The sequence below is a fragment of the Pogona vitticeps genome, chromosome 4, assembly GCF_051106095.1.
Source record: "Pogona vitticeps strain Pit_001003342236 chromosome 4, PviZW2.1, whole genome shotgun sequence".
Classification (NCBI taxonomy): Eukaryota; Metazoa; Chordata; class Lepidosauria; order Squamata; family Agamidae; genus Pogona; species Pogona vitticeps.
The window spans coordinates 93,798,519-93,815,000 of record NC_135786.1 but is presented as its reverse complement, the minus strand read 5'-3'; the positions used below and the strand labels follow the sequence as shown (position 1 = coordinate 93,815,000).

Here is a 16,482-nt window from a genome sequence, read left to right as displayed (position 1 = left end):
AATATGTGCATCACTTATTAACTTAAATGTAGTCACATGTACAAACACAAAATTCTGCTTAGTTTACAACCAAGAAGTATGTAAGTTTAGGTCCATATTCCCCTATTATTTTGGTGAAATACAGATTGTTGCAAATCTGGACCATAGATTAATGGGGAAAGCTATTTAGAATAACAAGTATTCTCACACTCCCAGAAACTCTGCAGATACATTCCTAGGAGCCTCATGCTCTGTTCTCAGTCTAACACAGATCTGCTCAATTCATCATTCGGTGATATATGATGGCTATGAATCTTTAAATTAAATAAAATAAAATAAATGTATTTATTTATTTTCAGGAATATCCTCACTGTCACAAGTTTTAATATTTTAATAATTTATACCCAAACATTCTTTTGGACTTTCATTCCATTTCAGTTTTGAATTTGTTGTGGACAATTGCAAGCCTTTGAGAATATATTACAAGTTTGTTTGCTAAGAATAGTCTAGAATCCAGTGATAAGGGCAGCAATATATCAGCTTAATTAATGCTTCCTGATGTTGCAAGCCCATACATTAAATGACAATGACTGCTTCCTTTCTTCATCTCTTCTGTTTCTTTTTTTAAAAGCATATGATCAAAACGATTCTACAGTAACTGAATTCTCTGAGAGCTTTTAGGTTTCCAAAACCCCATTTCATAAATAAGTTTGCCATTTCAAACTCAAATTTAGAGTCTACATAAAACTTGGGCAAAGTGTTTGCCACTAATTCTAACAGTTAAGAATCTTTATCAATATTTCAGACAGTACATTCCTCCCTCCCTCTCCCCCCTCACACACACACAAATGGGGAGGGGGAATGAAACACAGGAAAACTTAACAAATATACTCTTTTGGCTATTCTTCAAACTCTTTGCTTTAGGATTTCTGACTGAAATCAGTTCTCTCTAAAATGGAGAATGAAAGACTAACAAGGGATTAGGTTTGAAAACTCTGGGAAATTCAGGTTAACAAAGATATTTTATGCATTCCTTCACACGAATCCAGCTGACTTTAGTGGGACTCATTTGCAGGTTATTGTGTATAGGACCACAATTTAACTTTCATTTAAAACTGCCAAGTAATTAGCCTGAAGCAATTTTAATTCTAATTCTAGCATTTTTAACTGACCAAAGTTATTAGATTCTTATCTGTTACAAACACGCCCAGCTTCACCCATGAAAGTACAATAAAATAATAAGATTGGAAGGGGATGGAATTCCTCAACAATGAATTGTTTGACAATTCTTGGGACAATAATGTAAAGAATTCACAATCAATAAAGAATTAACCAGGATGATGGAAAAAAAAAACCCACTGTATTTTTCTTTAAAAATGATGAAGCTTTGAAAACCTAACGAGATTTGTACCTTATCCCTTAGGGCAACTTTCTTATTTTAAATCCTCATCTCGAATTGATCAAAACAGTGAAGAATTTATTTGTTAAAAATAAATAAATAATTCAAATAAAAACTCTGAGAACTGAGAAATAGTATAAAATACTTGGTATTCCCCTTTCCAGTAGGATTGGTGTTAATAAAAATGTCTTTGATGTTATTTTGTAGAAAGGCAAATAATCATTTTTTATATATTTGACATTAATAATCTGATTATTTGTCTCTCAGAAGAAAGCCTCCATAGCTTTCGTAAGGTCTACACAATAAAAGATAGAATATTTCTTTTTTACTGAGATATCAAATGGCATTTCACAATGGTTTGTCTTGCTACAGAAAACTAGACTTCAATCTGGCACCTATAAATGCCAAGAGTATATAAAGAAAATAGGGCAAAAATCATAACTAGATTCTGAATTCCTGTTTCTTTTTCCCCCTCCCCTCCCCCCAAATATGAAACAATGTGTAATTATATATATTTGTAGGAATAAATAAATAAATAAATAAATAGCCCAAGCAATATTCACCTGTCAGTCTAGAAAAACAACAAGGGATACAGTGTCAGTAGAACAGGATAATAAAATTTCAAGCAGATGTTCACACTAGAGCTCTAATTCTCATGCAACTCCCTTGGCAAGCATATACTTTCTTTATCACATGCAAGCTAGGCAAATTGTACTTCATCATCACAAGTGAATTGTAAAATATTAATATTTCATATTCTAACAAAACTCCACAGAACAAACTATTGTTGTACAAAAAGCATGAAAATTCTACATTTTAATATTGTTTTAAAGTCATTTTCGGAGAGGAAGGGGCGGACTTGGAGACAGAAATCATAATGAGTGCATTGTAAATTACTATGCTGGGATACCAGGGAAAGAAAATATGCCTTTTACATTGCAAGTTCAATTCAGGAAAAATACTGACATTACAGAGGACAATACAAGGCATTGTGCTTTACTGCTGGCACTTATAATTATGTAGAAAAGCATGTGCCTCCCATATCGGTCCCTATGGAAACACCACTGGTAGTAGCATGAATCAGAGTGTCTAATATTATGGAAGAATGCCATTTTGTAGCACAATTAGTTAATTTATACAGCCAACCACACTAATTGGCAAGCAACATCTATAGATATAGGACAGCATCGTCCCTGCTACGAGTTACATATCAAGCATCAGGTGAACTACCCAAACAAACATACACACACTGTTGTATCTTTCTCTGACCAAAATGAGTAAGATTTTAGTCAGATTTCCTTTTTTGAAACTGTAGGAGACATTAATACCGAAGAATTCAGATCTAACACGAAACTGCAATTTAGTTTTATGAGAATCAGCTTCAGAGTGCATCAGAGGTCTATATGTCCTCCTTTCTCTTCCTTGAGTTTAACTGACAGAAACATGGAAGCTTCTGCCTCTATTTTAGATGGACCACAGTTCATCTAAGTGTGTGATCTGAGCCACAACTTCAGGGCTAGTTGTGCCATGAGGCTTAGGATCCGGTCATCACAGGCAGCAAAGTGCCAGAGAAAGCAGGTGCACTCTTCCCTGTCACTGCAACCATTGTCTCCCGTGACTTAAGCTGCTCTGGGGAACTGCCCACAGCGGAAATGGCTGGGCAGCCAAGTCTGTTTCATGCGGCAGAATGTGAAGAGTGCCAGTGCCACATTCTTCTCCTTGCCCTCTTCATCTTGTGGTGGTTGGGGCTTGAGGGGCACAATGCTTGTGCCCTCAGTGCACCACAGGGTTGGTGCCATTTTATGGAAGTGATGGGAGGGAGGAGCGGTTGCCAGACCCCACATGACTTGAGAATGGAAGTGTTTGAGCCACAGCTGCCCTACTTCTCAACAGTAATCACTTGAAAATAGCATCATAAATGTTGGTATCAGGTTTATTTATTTCAACAGTCTGTCATTAAAATTTAACACCAATTGTTCTCTCTCCCCCTTTTTTTCTTTTCTCATTCTGGTCTCTTCTTTTTGGATTTAGAGACCAAGACACGTTTCAGCTAGCATAAAACAGTAGGTCTGAATTCCATTTATGCCCATTCTGAAGAAGAGGCTGAGTCCCAGTCAAAATCTCGCTGTGGCTCTCTTTCCTGTAAACCTAAACAACTACATCTTTCTCACAATATTTCTTTCTTTCTCTTTCTTTTTTTAAAAAGCTGGAGATTTCATAGGAAGTCACTCCACATGTTTATTTCTGCTGGTGAGGTTTAATAAAGGCAACAGCTTCTCTACGTTATTGAAAGCGACAGCATCACAAATCAATGCATGTCACCAACAGAGTAAAGACAGATGTCTCTGATTAATCAGAATTACATTTTACCAATGAAGGAAGGAGCTAAAATCAAAGCAAACATTTCTTCCTTCCCTGCTGTGTTTATTCTTGCAGCTCAACTCTAACGCTGAACACAGTGAAGCAACCAGGAGTTCTTTGGCTGAAACAGGAATTGTAAAAATGTGAAAACTTTTATCTTTTTCATTTTTTATTCCCCACCCACCCTGTATAATTTTCTGTCACATTTATATTCTGCAATGTGGATTTCAGTAAGAAAGGGGAAACGTCAGCCACACTAACTATCCAGTTGGATTTTTTTCCCCTATGAACTATTAATTTGCTCATTTCTGCTGTATCAAGAGATTTAACAGCCGTTTCTGGAAAGCAGGGAACTATGGCGGCTTAATCCCTGAAAAAAAAAGCCTGGAGAAGTAAGATTTCCCCTAAATAGCTGAATTTCTGTATTTTTCCCTATTATGCACATTTTGTACACAACCTTCCCTAATATGCAGTTTTACTAAACTCAGTGTTTGAACCGAGAACTACATTTCAACATCTGGCTACTAAAGAATCTGAAGGGTAACTGTTTTTCTAAACCACATGAGAAAATATGGTCCATTATATATAAAACACCACACACACACTATCTCTCTCTCTCTCTAATTACTGACAGTTTCTATTCAGCTGATATTAACTGTTAACCAGTGTAGCCCTTCACTTTAGTTGCTTTTGAAGACGTAGCAACTTTAATCTATGCAGACATATCAGACAAAGTAAATAATTTTTTTTTTTAAATAAAGTTGTGGTACCTTAAAGACTATCTCTTATCTTTTAATGTAAGCAAAAACTCACATTAAAATACTGTATAGCAAACTCTGTGGCACCTAAAGACAAATTGCCATAATTTAATGGAACCTTTTTATCCTTCATTTTCTCCTGTTTTTTGTTTGTTTGGTTGGTTTTGTCTTTCATTTTGGGACATTTGTAAAATTATATTATGGTAGATCGTTATAGGTTATTATAGATCATGGTGATCACTGGCAAATGTGTAGCAACAGTAGTCAGATACTGGATAATGTACAGTATATAGGCTGGAATCCTACTGATATCCATATACAGTTTCTGTCACTTTCCGTGGCTAATTGATGGTGGTGGAGTACGTTTCTGTTGTGCAACTGAGTGCATGCCCAGGCATAGGACAGAGATGGGCCCCACCACCTTGTCAATTAGCTACAGTGAATTGTAACAAAACATCCACGAACACCAATAGAATCCTGGTCATTAATTCTGGTCATTTATAACTTTCTGAAAGCTTGTATTCATATGTAGATATTCATTTAAAAGAAACAGATTGTCAACGACTAGAAGCTGGCTGGATAGCTCAGTGGTTTAAGGATCTGGCTGCAGAGTCAGAGGTTGGGAGTTCTATTCCCTACTGTGCCTCCTGAGAGGAAAGACACCATGTGTGGCCTTGGCTAATCTGCACAATCTCAAGATGCCACCAGAAAAAAGGGCAGTAAACTGCTTCTGAGTATGCTCTATCTGGAAAACTCTGAAAAAGGTCACCATGAATTAGAATTGACTCAACGGCACACAATGATGATTATTATGATTAGGGAGTCTCAGAATGTGGGGTGGATAGGAGGTTTTAAATTAAATTAAACATTTCCATTGTCGTCTGATGGCATTATCCTCATTAGGACAAATCCTTCAGACATGGAACCAGACGAATTAGTGAGGTAGAACAAAGAACATTAAATTGGCTTTACCAAGTTCTACTGCATTTCATTTTTTTCTGCAGCTAATGTATAGGGTCTCGCATGACAAAAATATATATTTCAGAATGACAGATTGATCCACCAAACTCAGTGAATGACAGCACTGAGTTTGGTGGATCAGTCTATCAGAAAGTGAATGACAAGGTTGAAACAGCTGTAAATCTTGCTTGGACTGCTGGCAGCAATAATACTCAGTTCGGTACTTGCCCGTCTAAGACGTTGGGGGTCGCATAACTAGTTAGCAAGAATATCTACCATTAATTCTAGGAAAGGGAAATGGATACATCTACATAGGTACGGGTGCAACACAGTATGTAGGAAAGTAGTGCTTCCCCCAGTCATTTCACATAACAGCCTCAGGCTAACCTTTTACCAGAGCACCTTGATACCCATTTAGAGAAGTATTAATTGCACATGAAACTTAGATCTTCTAAAAACCATAAGGCATGAAGAGCACACTTTTTGAACTACAATTCCCAAAATATCCCAGCCAGCATGTCTAATGGGAATACTAGCTGTGGGAATTGTTGCCCACCACCACCAAACCGACATATCCCACCTCTGGCAATCCCACCTGTCCAGCTCCGCCACTCCTTCACCTTCTTAAACCTCATATTTCTGCCCATTTTCCATTACTTGCTCGAGCTCAAATGTGAGGCTGAAGACAAACAGAATGATTGGAAACCACTTTTTAGAGACCTGATATTTTGGACAATCTTTCCTGGCAGGATAAACCTGAGGCAATATCTTTAAAAGAAAAAACTACAAGGAAGTACACAAATGCTTCTTGCAACTTCTGTAAACTGTTAATTCTGCAGCTCGTGACTGCAAGCCTTGAGAGCAAGAAAGTAAATATACAGGTATACAATGTGAGTGGCAAAGGTGGACCTGTGTGGCAAACTGGTGTCAGCAGATGCCATGTAGACCATGACAGTGAGACAGAAGCAAGGAAGAGCTTGGCTGTGGGGTGATAGTTCAGCAGTATAGGCATTAGGTCAATGGCTTTGCAATCATACTGTATAATAAGAGACACAATGGCACTGACTTCGGGTACAGCGCCGTAATTAAAGAAGTGACTGCTCCAGTGATCCAGAATTAATTTTGGCTAGACAACAATTACAACACTACCTTCTGGGGAACTCCATGCTTGGAAAGTCACATACGCAGAATTGACCTGCAGACACGCACACTACCCCAACTGAACTTTAGAAGACGAAGTAACACAGCAGGGCTGCCAGCTTTTGGGCACGTTTATGTTTGTGCATTTATTTAGAACAGAAAGGATTTTAAAGAAAACAACTCAATTTTAAAGCTCCCTGGTTCTCTCTTCTTCCTTCAACACAACCATCTTTAATGGGGATCGTAATTGTTTATAGAATTATCACATTATACCGACACCAAAGAACTGTATTATAGAGTTACTCAAGTTCGTCTGCTACTAGGCATTTGAATGGCTTACTAAACTGTGGTTTAGCATGTCCTACACAAGCAAGAGTGGTTTGCAAGCAAGCTTTGGGCTTGCATATTCCCCTCCTGTTTCCAGGGCAATTTTGGAAATGTTTATTTTCAGTTGTATTTAACTGTAGTTTGTTTGGTTCTCTAATATGACAAACTGTGGTGAACCCACACAATATATACCTGCATATAGCACAGTTTAACAATACCCCTCTCTTGCCTAAATTGACCAGTAGAGTTTAATTGATTAAAAAAAGAATAAGAAATATGACTTTTCCTTGGTTTCTTCTACACAAAACACAGCATTTGCAAAACTATTATTTTCCACTGCTATTCCTTTGCTATTTGCACCAGTCTTATAAATGGCTTTGCCTTGGAAGCAGGATTATTTTTTTCACAAATAGCCAGCACACAGTCATTGATGGGGTACCAAGCTCTTTCGCTATACATGCAATTCACTCACCTGAGATGAGAGGGGGGGGCTGCCTGAATCTGCCTAATGGACTGGCTGTCTCTGGCACCAGATCCGGATTAGTACTTGACACTGCTTAAACCTGGATGAGAGAGGTGCCTCTTATTTATAAGAAAGGGTGTCCCACTGAAGTTTACAGGCTGGCATGGGTGACTCATTGTTCAACAAGGAGTAGTAACAGCAGTAAACTCCACTAGTGTGCCATAACCTTTGCTTGGGAACATTTAAATTTAATCCCAGAAAACACAATTTAAATCTGTTTTATTCTCTTCTTCTCAGTGAGGAGAAAAATGGATTCTCCCATTTACAGCATGAATACATTGAAGGAGAAAATAAAATATCACTACAAGATTCTATGTAGTTCTAACCCCTTCACTGTCACATTGCTGAATTTTCTATGAAAAGTCTGGTAAATTTTAAAAATGGTATGTGGTGCGGGAAGGGGAAACATCCGGCTTCCATTACCTTGTCCAGAGAAAATGTCTTGGTGAGCGCAAATCCCCATCCTGCTTCAAAAGCTCTGCGGATCATCGGTGAACTTGTGGTCGGCGTGGCACTGGCAAGGCCAAAAGGGTTGGGAAACTTGAGTCCAGCCATCTCTACACTGATGTCTACTAAGTCAATAGGAGTATAGAAAAGAGGCAGCTGGGGTTCAGCAGGAACTTCAGAATCATATAAAGACTGTAGAAATAAAAAGGACAGAGGGGGGGAAATTTTAAACACCAACTTTATATGCCATTCTTTCATAATTAAATGTATGAAATACAAAATCTTGGCAGGTTCAAAGTTCTAACAGGTTCCTGGCCAAAATGAAGGAACCAGGTAGAGACATAAGGCCCGTCTAAACTGGCCATTTTGAGTGTGGGGTGGATCAGGCTACAAAGGGTCTGTTGAGGTTAAGGGGAGGGGCAATGTGCCATTTGGCACCCTCCTCCCATCCCAACAGCAAACGGCCCCTTCTAGCCTGACCAGCTATCAATTGCACACTTTTCCTGATCATCTGTGGAAGGTCAGGGAAAGGGAAATACTTTTAACGCTGCTCCTCTCTACCTCTATCCCCATTGATCTGCTTTCTCCCTTCCCTCCTTCCTATTTCTCTTCTCTTCTTCTCCCCTCCCTCTTGCTCAGAATCTAACAGATATTGAGGCTGGAGAGTCCTTTCCCCCAGCTAGAGCATGCAACACACAAACAAACAACAAACAAACAAACAAACAAACAAACAAACAGAAAACACATGCCCTACTGCTGGACCAGAAAGGTGCATGACAGCTCTTAATGGTGAAGGATGGCTCAATCTTAATACAAACACAAGCGGACATAGCCTTACTCTCTCTCTCTCTCTCTTTGAGCCAAACCATGCCTATATATTGTATTATATGCTAGTGTGAAGTTTGTCACATTAGTGGATTGGAGACAGAGGTTAGCAGAGGCAACATCAAATTATATCCAAGCCTATATGTGGGCCTAAGACTTAGGCTTCTGCACCCTGCCCTTCCCTTTCTGCATGAGGTCAGAAACAAATAATCACCCCTCCCCACATTACCTGCATACAGTTTGTTCACAAAATTAGAATAACCTGGGTTATGAACATACCACAGCTTCCACAAACCACAGCTTTCCATGGTCAAGTGGAACTAGGAAACGTCACTTTTTTGCACACTGTGCAGCATTTCTTCCCTTATGCAGAAAGGGACAAAGAGAAGCTGTTAACCCATATATTCCTCTTCCTTGTTCACTGAGGATACAATACGTACTTCTCAAAGCAAACAGATAATGGAGAAAAATTCAGCTGAATCTCTAAAGCTGGAGGCTCTGCTACTACATATACTTCCTCACCAATAAATTCTTGAAGGGGGAGGCAAAGTTTTTAAAAGTGAGAAGGCTATGGGGTACAAATGTAAATCCTCACATATTTAATGTTTCCAGATTTTAACAAACCATTTCAAAGATTTTTCACCACATTGGGTGTTTTTATAAGAGTTTTTGTGCATTTTTTGCACCTTGAGATTTTTGTGTATATAGTAGTAGGGACTTGCTACATGAGGAGCTAAAGCTGCAGAAATCACTGTGGCTGTTTAGTACAATACAATGTGCATGTCTGGTTGTGCAGCCAACACCTTGGGAAACACCTGCTGATCCTTCTGTAGCTTTAGTTCTGTAAATGGTAAAACCATTGGAATTTTTCTTTTCAAATGTAAAATAGACAATGTTTTTTCCCACCCAAGCCCCCACTATTTTTGCTAATGCTACTGGTGACAATAAAGTTATGGCCTTTTTGCTCTTGTGCAGGAGTAGAACATCTCCCAATGGTTTCATTTTTTCAGTGAGTTATGTCAATGTGTCAAAACATCCTTTTCTGTCAAGGGTGAGAAAATCCTTGAGTATTTATTACATCTTTATGTGAGGCAATCTGGATGACCCTAATAGTGCAGACTGGCTGAAATCCTGTTGCTTACTGTAGTAAGTCACACTTGAGTAGGCACACTGAACCAAGGAGGATTTGGTGAGTCAACCTTTCTGTACATTTCATTGATTCAAATGGGCATATAGACCTTTGGGTAGAGTGGGCAGCATATAAGTTAAATAGATAAATAAATAAATATAGTAAGTTCCAACTTAACTGTAAGTCACTAGAGATGGGGATATTTGTATACAAACACGAATACCACCCCACAGTTGGACGTAATGAGGGTACAGGTCCCCTGGGGCCAGACCGTCCACTCACCTTCCTCTGTTGCCGTGGGCACGAGCTCTCTTCCTATTGCTCCGGAGCTCGCGGTCTACAAGCCACTCCTGGCAAGAGGTGGGAGGATGAGCCTCACTGCAAGGTCGAGTACCCCCATCTCTAGTCACTACTATAGCAGGCCCATTTGAATCAATGGAATTTACAGAGAAATTGACTTACTAAATCTCCACTGATTCAACTGGCCTACTCTACAGTACATTCTACATTAAGCAACAGGATTTCAGCCACAGATTTGCAGGAAGGACCGTCAGGCCTTCATTCCCCAAGGCAGGACAATTCCCACATCAGCTTTCCTAGGTCATGGAAACTTCCCTGTCTCTACACCCCCCCCCCTTCAAGGTTACAATAAATTGTAAGCATTTTGTTTAAAACCTTTAAAATCCAAACTATTTTTTTATTTCCTAAAATTGTTTGCTTTCATCTTCATTTTATAAACCAAAACTTCAAAATGAAAACAAAATTTCCACGGCTTGATGAATTATTTTCTTCTACAATATAATACTTCAAACAGAATTAAAGACCTTCAGAAGCTCCAGTAAGAAATAATATCAACAATGAAGAGTTGGCCTGATTCCTAGATTCTCAACAACTTTAAAGGAAAAGAAAGCAAAAGAAAAGAAAGGTTACTTACCTGTAACGATGGTTCTTCAAGTGGTCATTCTGTGAATTCACACAAAGGGTTAATACCAGCGCCAGCGTTGGGCCTCTCGGAACGTTTTCTAGCTGCAAGAGAAAAGTAACAATGTTTAGGACTACCCCTACTGCGCACGCCCAGCCTAACCGTCCCTCAGTTCCATTTGTCCGCCATAGGCCCTCGAGTCATAGAGATGCCAGTGACAGACAGACAGAGGGGAGGCCGGGCGGGATTGTGTGAATTCACAGAATGACCACTTGAAGAACCATCGTTACAGGTAAGTAACCTTTCTTTCTTCATCGTGGTCTTCTGTGAATGCACACAAAGGGTGATTAGCACGCTTACTAACCGGATGGTGGGCTGTCACTGAAGAGCCGATGCTAGCACTGCCCTCCCGAATTTGGTCTCCTCTTTTGCCCTCACGTCCAATCTGTAGTGGGTTATGAAGGTAGAGGCATTGGACCAGGTAGCGGACCGGCAGATGTCGGGCAGGTCGACGCCACGAAGTAAGGCAGTGGATGAGGCAACAGCCCGGGTGGAATGGGCTTTAAGTCCCTGTGGAGGATCTCTGTGGTTGAGCTCGTAGGCAAGGGCGATGGTAGATACGAGCCACCGAGAGAGCGTGGACGGCGAGGCCGGGCAGCCCTTCTTTGGGCCAAAGTAGCAAAGAAAGAGTCTGTTGGCCAGGCGAAAGACCTTGGTCCTGGACACGTAAAAAGCTAAGGACCGTCGAACATCAAGCATGTGGAGCATGCGTTCAACATCAGTCGTCGGAGACGGAAACAAAGTTGGGAGAATAAGTGGCTGATTGACGTGGAAGTCGGAGACCACCTTGGGAAGAAAAGATACGTCCAGGTAAAGCATAACCTTGTCTTTAAAGAACTGAAGAAAAGGTTGGTCATGACGGAGAGCTGCCAACTTGCTAGCTCGACGAGCAGAGGTGATAGCCACTAGGAATAGCGTTTTCAAAGAAAGCATCTTGAGGTCACAGGTAGCCATGGGTTCAAATGGGGGTCTGGCTAGGGCATGTAGAACCAAGTGGAGGGACCACTGGGGGAGTGGAGGACGAACGGGAGGTCGGAGGTTAGAGAGACCCCTCAAAAACATCCTGACAGTGGGATGGGAGAAAAAACGGGAAGAGGGAGAAGCTCTGGGTTGGAAGAAGACAACCGCAGCGAGGTACACCTTGATAGTAGAGATAGACAGGTGGAAATCGAACAGGTAACGGAGATACTGCAGAAGTGTAGACAGAGACACAGGGGAAGAGGCGAGATCCCTCTGCTGGGTAAATTGCAGAAAGCTTTTCCACTTGTAGGCATACAAGCGAGACGTGGAGGGCTTGATGGCGTTGGTCAAGACCTCCTGAATTTCTGGACGATCCTCCACGCCGTCAGATGGAGCGTGTCGAGGTCGGGGTGAAGGACTTCGCCTGCTTCCTGGGTCAGTAGGTCCGGCCACATCGGAAGGGTTACTGAGTCCACAGCCATGCTGACTAGAGTGGGGAACCACACTTGGCGAGGCCAAAAGGGTGCGATGAAAATGGCCGGAGTCATTGAACGTCGGAGTTTGATCAAGGATCTCTGTATCAACGGGATCGGTGGAAATATGTACAAGAGACCCTGGTTCCATGGAATCATGAATGCGTCGCCGAGCGAGTGGTGACCGAGACCTGCCCGGGACGCATACCGGGAGCATTTTGCGTTGTGAGGGGATGCGAACACGTCCAGCACTGGGGTCCCCCATTGGCGGCAAAGGTCCTGGAAGACCAGAGGGTTCAACTCCCATTCGTGAGTCTGATAATGAAGCCTGCTCAGAGTGTCCGCAAGTGTGTTGTCCTCCGTGGCTACATGGATGGCCACTGGGTAGATATGATGACGGTAACACCATTCCCAAAGGAGGATGGAGAGATACAGGAGTGAATGAGAGCGGGTTCCTCCCTGCTTGTTGACATAGTGCATTGTGGTAGTGTTGTCCGTCACCAGCTGAACTCCGCGGCCGCGCAGGAGAGGAAGGAAGGACCTGAAGGCCTTGATAACCGCCAGCAGTTCCAGGTGATTGATGTGGAACATGGCTTCCTGTGGTGTCCAGAGGGCGTGAATGGTGCGACGCCCGCAGTGCGCCCCCCAGCCGGACGGACTGGCGTCCGTTGTAACTTGAACGGTGAGACGGAGTGGACGAAAGGGCCGGCCAACCGTGAGATGGGGTGTGTACATCCACCACTGGAGCTGTCTGGTGAGCTCCGGGGTGACCCGAAGGCGTTTCCTTTGACTGTCCATCATGGGGTCGAAAAGGGTGAGAACCCAAGATTGGAGCGACCGGAGTTTGAGGCGAGCGTGCGCTAGCGCCGGCGTTGTAGAAGACATCAGGCCGAGGAGGTGTTGGGCGTGATGGGCTGTCACCCGAGCACCGGGAAGAAATTTCCTGATGGCTCGTCGAATCTTGTGTATTCTTTCTGGGGGAAGAAAGACTCGACCCTTTACAGCGTCCAAACAGACCCCTATGTATTGAACTGTTTTGGAGGGAACGAGCTGAGACTTCTGTTTGTTGACAGTGAGACCGAGATTGGAGAGAAGGTACAGGATAAATTTTGTGTCTTTCAGGGATTGCCTTCGCGAGGTGGAGACTACGAGCCAATCGTCCAGGTAAGGGTAAACGTGAATGCCCCTGAGACGAAGGTAAGCTGCCACTGGAGCCATGACCTTGGTGAAGGTCCGGGGAGCTGTGGACAGACCGAATGGCAGGGCCTGGAATTCGTAGACCGTGTCCTGAAAGATGAACCGAAGGAACTTGCGGTGGTCGGGGTGAATAGTGACGTGAAAGTATGCGTCCTTTAGATCTATAAGGACAAACCAGTTGTTCTTTTTCAGCAAGTGCATGATGGACTCTAAGGTGAGCATCCGAAACCGTCTGGGTCGCAGGTAAGTGTTTAGGAGTCTTAGATCGAGGATGGGTCTTATGCCTCCTCCGCTTTTTGAGACGGCGAAGTAGCGGGAGTAAAACCCGCATCGTATGTCGCGAGGTGGTACTGTAGAGATGGCATCCTTTTCCAAGAGAGATGATATTTCTTCCTCTAGTGAGGAGTCGAAGGGAGAATGAGTTATGAAACCCAGCGGAGGAGATCTTATAAACTCCAGCTGGTAACCGTGCTGAATGATCTTTAGAGCCCAAGTGTCGTTTGTGATGACGGACCAGTTGTGAAGAAACGGTTGAAGACGGGTGGTAGGTGGTGAATGGGTGAAAACGGGGGGCCGAAAGTCAAAGGTACTGTTTTTGTTTCCTGCCAGGTGGCTTAAAGGGTTGGCGGCGATGGGGAGGACGAGGGCGGTATCCCTGATAACCCTGGACAGAAGAAGAGGACTGGCCAGAGCGCTGCTGAGGTAGTTGCTTGTAAGGACGGTATTGTTGGGAAGATTGGTACTGTCCATAAGATTTACGCCATTGAGGGCGTCGCTGTCTAGATTGAGTCTGAACAGAATAGGACTTAGCAGTTCTCTTAGCCTTGTGAAGGTCCTCCAAATGGGAGTCGGTCTTTTCGTTGAACAGCCCGGTAGCGTCGAAGGCGAGGCTCTCGACCTTTGACTTGACGTCCTCCATTATGTCAGCAGAACGGAGCCAGGCATGGCGCCGGATAGAGATGGCAGACATGAGGACTCTGGCAGAGATTTCTGCTGCATGTCTGATGGAAAGACGTTCATACTTGGATACCGTCTGAGCTTCTTCATAGGAGTTAAGAAAAGCTTGCCGAGTGTCTTCAGGTATCATTTTCAACCCCGGTAAAAGCTTGAGCCACAATTGTTTGTGATAAGCTCCCAACACAGTTTGATAATTGATGACTCGAAGTAGCAAGGTGACAAGGGAGTAGATTTTCCTGCCGATGAGTTCCAGCTTTTTACCCTCCTTGTCAACTGGGGTAACATGGGCTTTGGCCGAAGGCCTTGAACAGCTTGTCTCAACAATGAGTGAGTTTGGAATGGGATGCTTGAGCAGAAAATGAGTGTCAGCCCCATGAATCTTGTAGAAGTGCTCTGTGCGACGAGGGACGTTAGGTGTAGTCGCAGGCTGAGCCCAGAACTCCTTGATGGCCTCCATAACCACAGGCACAAAAGCTATACTGGGGGGAGCAGTACTGTCCCTTTTGATGTCCCCAAAGAACAAGTCCTCTCCCGGAGGAGAAGGGAGATTCAAGTCCAATTTGAGCGTCTTGGCAAGCCTGGACATCATCTGAGAATAAGAAGAAAAGTCCTCAGATGGAGAAGGAGCGTGAGTATCGCCAGTATCGGAAAGCACCAGATCACCCGGAGGTAAATCATGCGGTGGCAAGGGTGGGGGTTGCTCCTGATCGGAGTCAGAAGATCGCTCCGTGGACACCTCATCTGGATCAGAGGAGAAGACATCCCTCTTCTTCTTTGGAGGGGGCTTCTCGATGCCGACCTGCGTTGTCGGGGGTCGAACTGGGACCACAGGTGGCGCCGAGGTGGAAGGGACCGGTTGCGGTGGAGGGGCAACCGGTACCGTAGGAGGGTGGTCTTTGGCTCGAATAGCCCGGCGTCGACGTCGAGGCCGGGTCGACTCCGAAGAAGAAGACACATATATGTACCGGATCTTTTTGCGGTACCGGTCTCGAGATGCGGATGTCGACGACGAAGAAGGAGACCGCGAACGGTCGCGCCGACGTCGATGGTGCTTACGACGCTTAGGGCGGTCGGAATCCGCTGAACGGGAAGAAGAGGATCGACGTCGATGCTTGCTACGACGTCGATGAGAACGGTGCTTCTTCTTAGAGCGTTTACGCTTAGAGGATTTCGAGTCCGAGCGATCGCCAGAGTCGGACTGAGTGGAAGCTCGATGCCTCTTCTTCGATCGTTTCCCTCGAGGAGACTTCGACCTCGAGCGGCCGGAGGAAGGGGACCGACTCGGGGAGCCATGCTTCTCCGTGCGAGAACGTTTGCCTCGAGGAGATTTCGACCTCGAACGCACAGGTGATCGAGGTAGCTTTTCTCGAGGGGATCTCGAGTCCGAGTGTACGGACGAGATCGACACGGGAGGCGACCCCTGGCCCGCAGGAAAAGGGCTATGTGGGGCGGAAGCGAGGCCAGTAGTGACAGCGACTAACTGGCTCGGTGTCGGGGAAGACCTTCCCGAAGGCGGTAATACTTCAGTACGTCGAGCAGGAGGAGGTGCGGGTGCCTCGGACGAGGCCCCGAAGCGCCTCGACAACTCCTCAAGAATCGGCGATGGGATGGAACCCGAGCTCGGAGAAAGTGGAATGGATGTCATTTTAAGCTGGGCGGCCGCCTTAGCTTTGGACGATTTCGACGGCTTAGCTTTCGGAGCCGAAGGCTCGGGGTTCGAAGCAGGAGCGGCCGATTTCGACGACGCGGATTTTTTCGACATTTTGGAGACTTTAGAGACGACTGACTGAACAGGAGCTGCTCGAGAAGTGGAAGCCATCTCCCCCTCTGAGGGCGCCGTGGACGACAACGTTGACTCCCACAAATGAAGTTTAAGGCGCTGTTGGCGAGCCTTGAGAGCGGCCTTAGTGAAGGCTTTGCAGTGTGGGCAAGCTTTGGGATTGTGCGACTCCCCCAAACAATACAGGCAAGTATCGTGGCCGTCCTGATGGGGAATTTTGCGGTCGCACACCACACACCTGCTGAACGGCCCTGAAGGGGACATAGGCAGCAAGGAAACCGAAAC

At 44.0% G+C, this 16,482-nt stretch overlaps 1 protein-coding gene across 2 annotated transcripts in view; it reads right to left on the bottom strand.

Annotated features, from left to right (window-relative positions):
- DPYD (dihydropyrimidine dehydrogenase) overlaps positions 1 to 16,482 on the bottom strand; it is a 623,728-nt gene that overhangs the window by 254,662 nt on the left and 352,584 nt on the right. For both annotated transcript variants that reach the window (XM_020801233.3, XM_072997958.2), the window contains exon 13: positions 7,871 to 8,086. In XM_020801233.3, the coding sequence (XP_020656892.3) occupies positions 7,871 to 8,086 (216 nt within the window). The remainder of the gene's footprint in view (positions 1 to 7,870; positions 8,087 to 16,482) is intronic.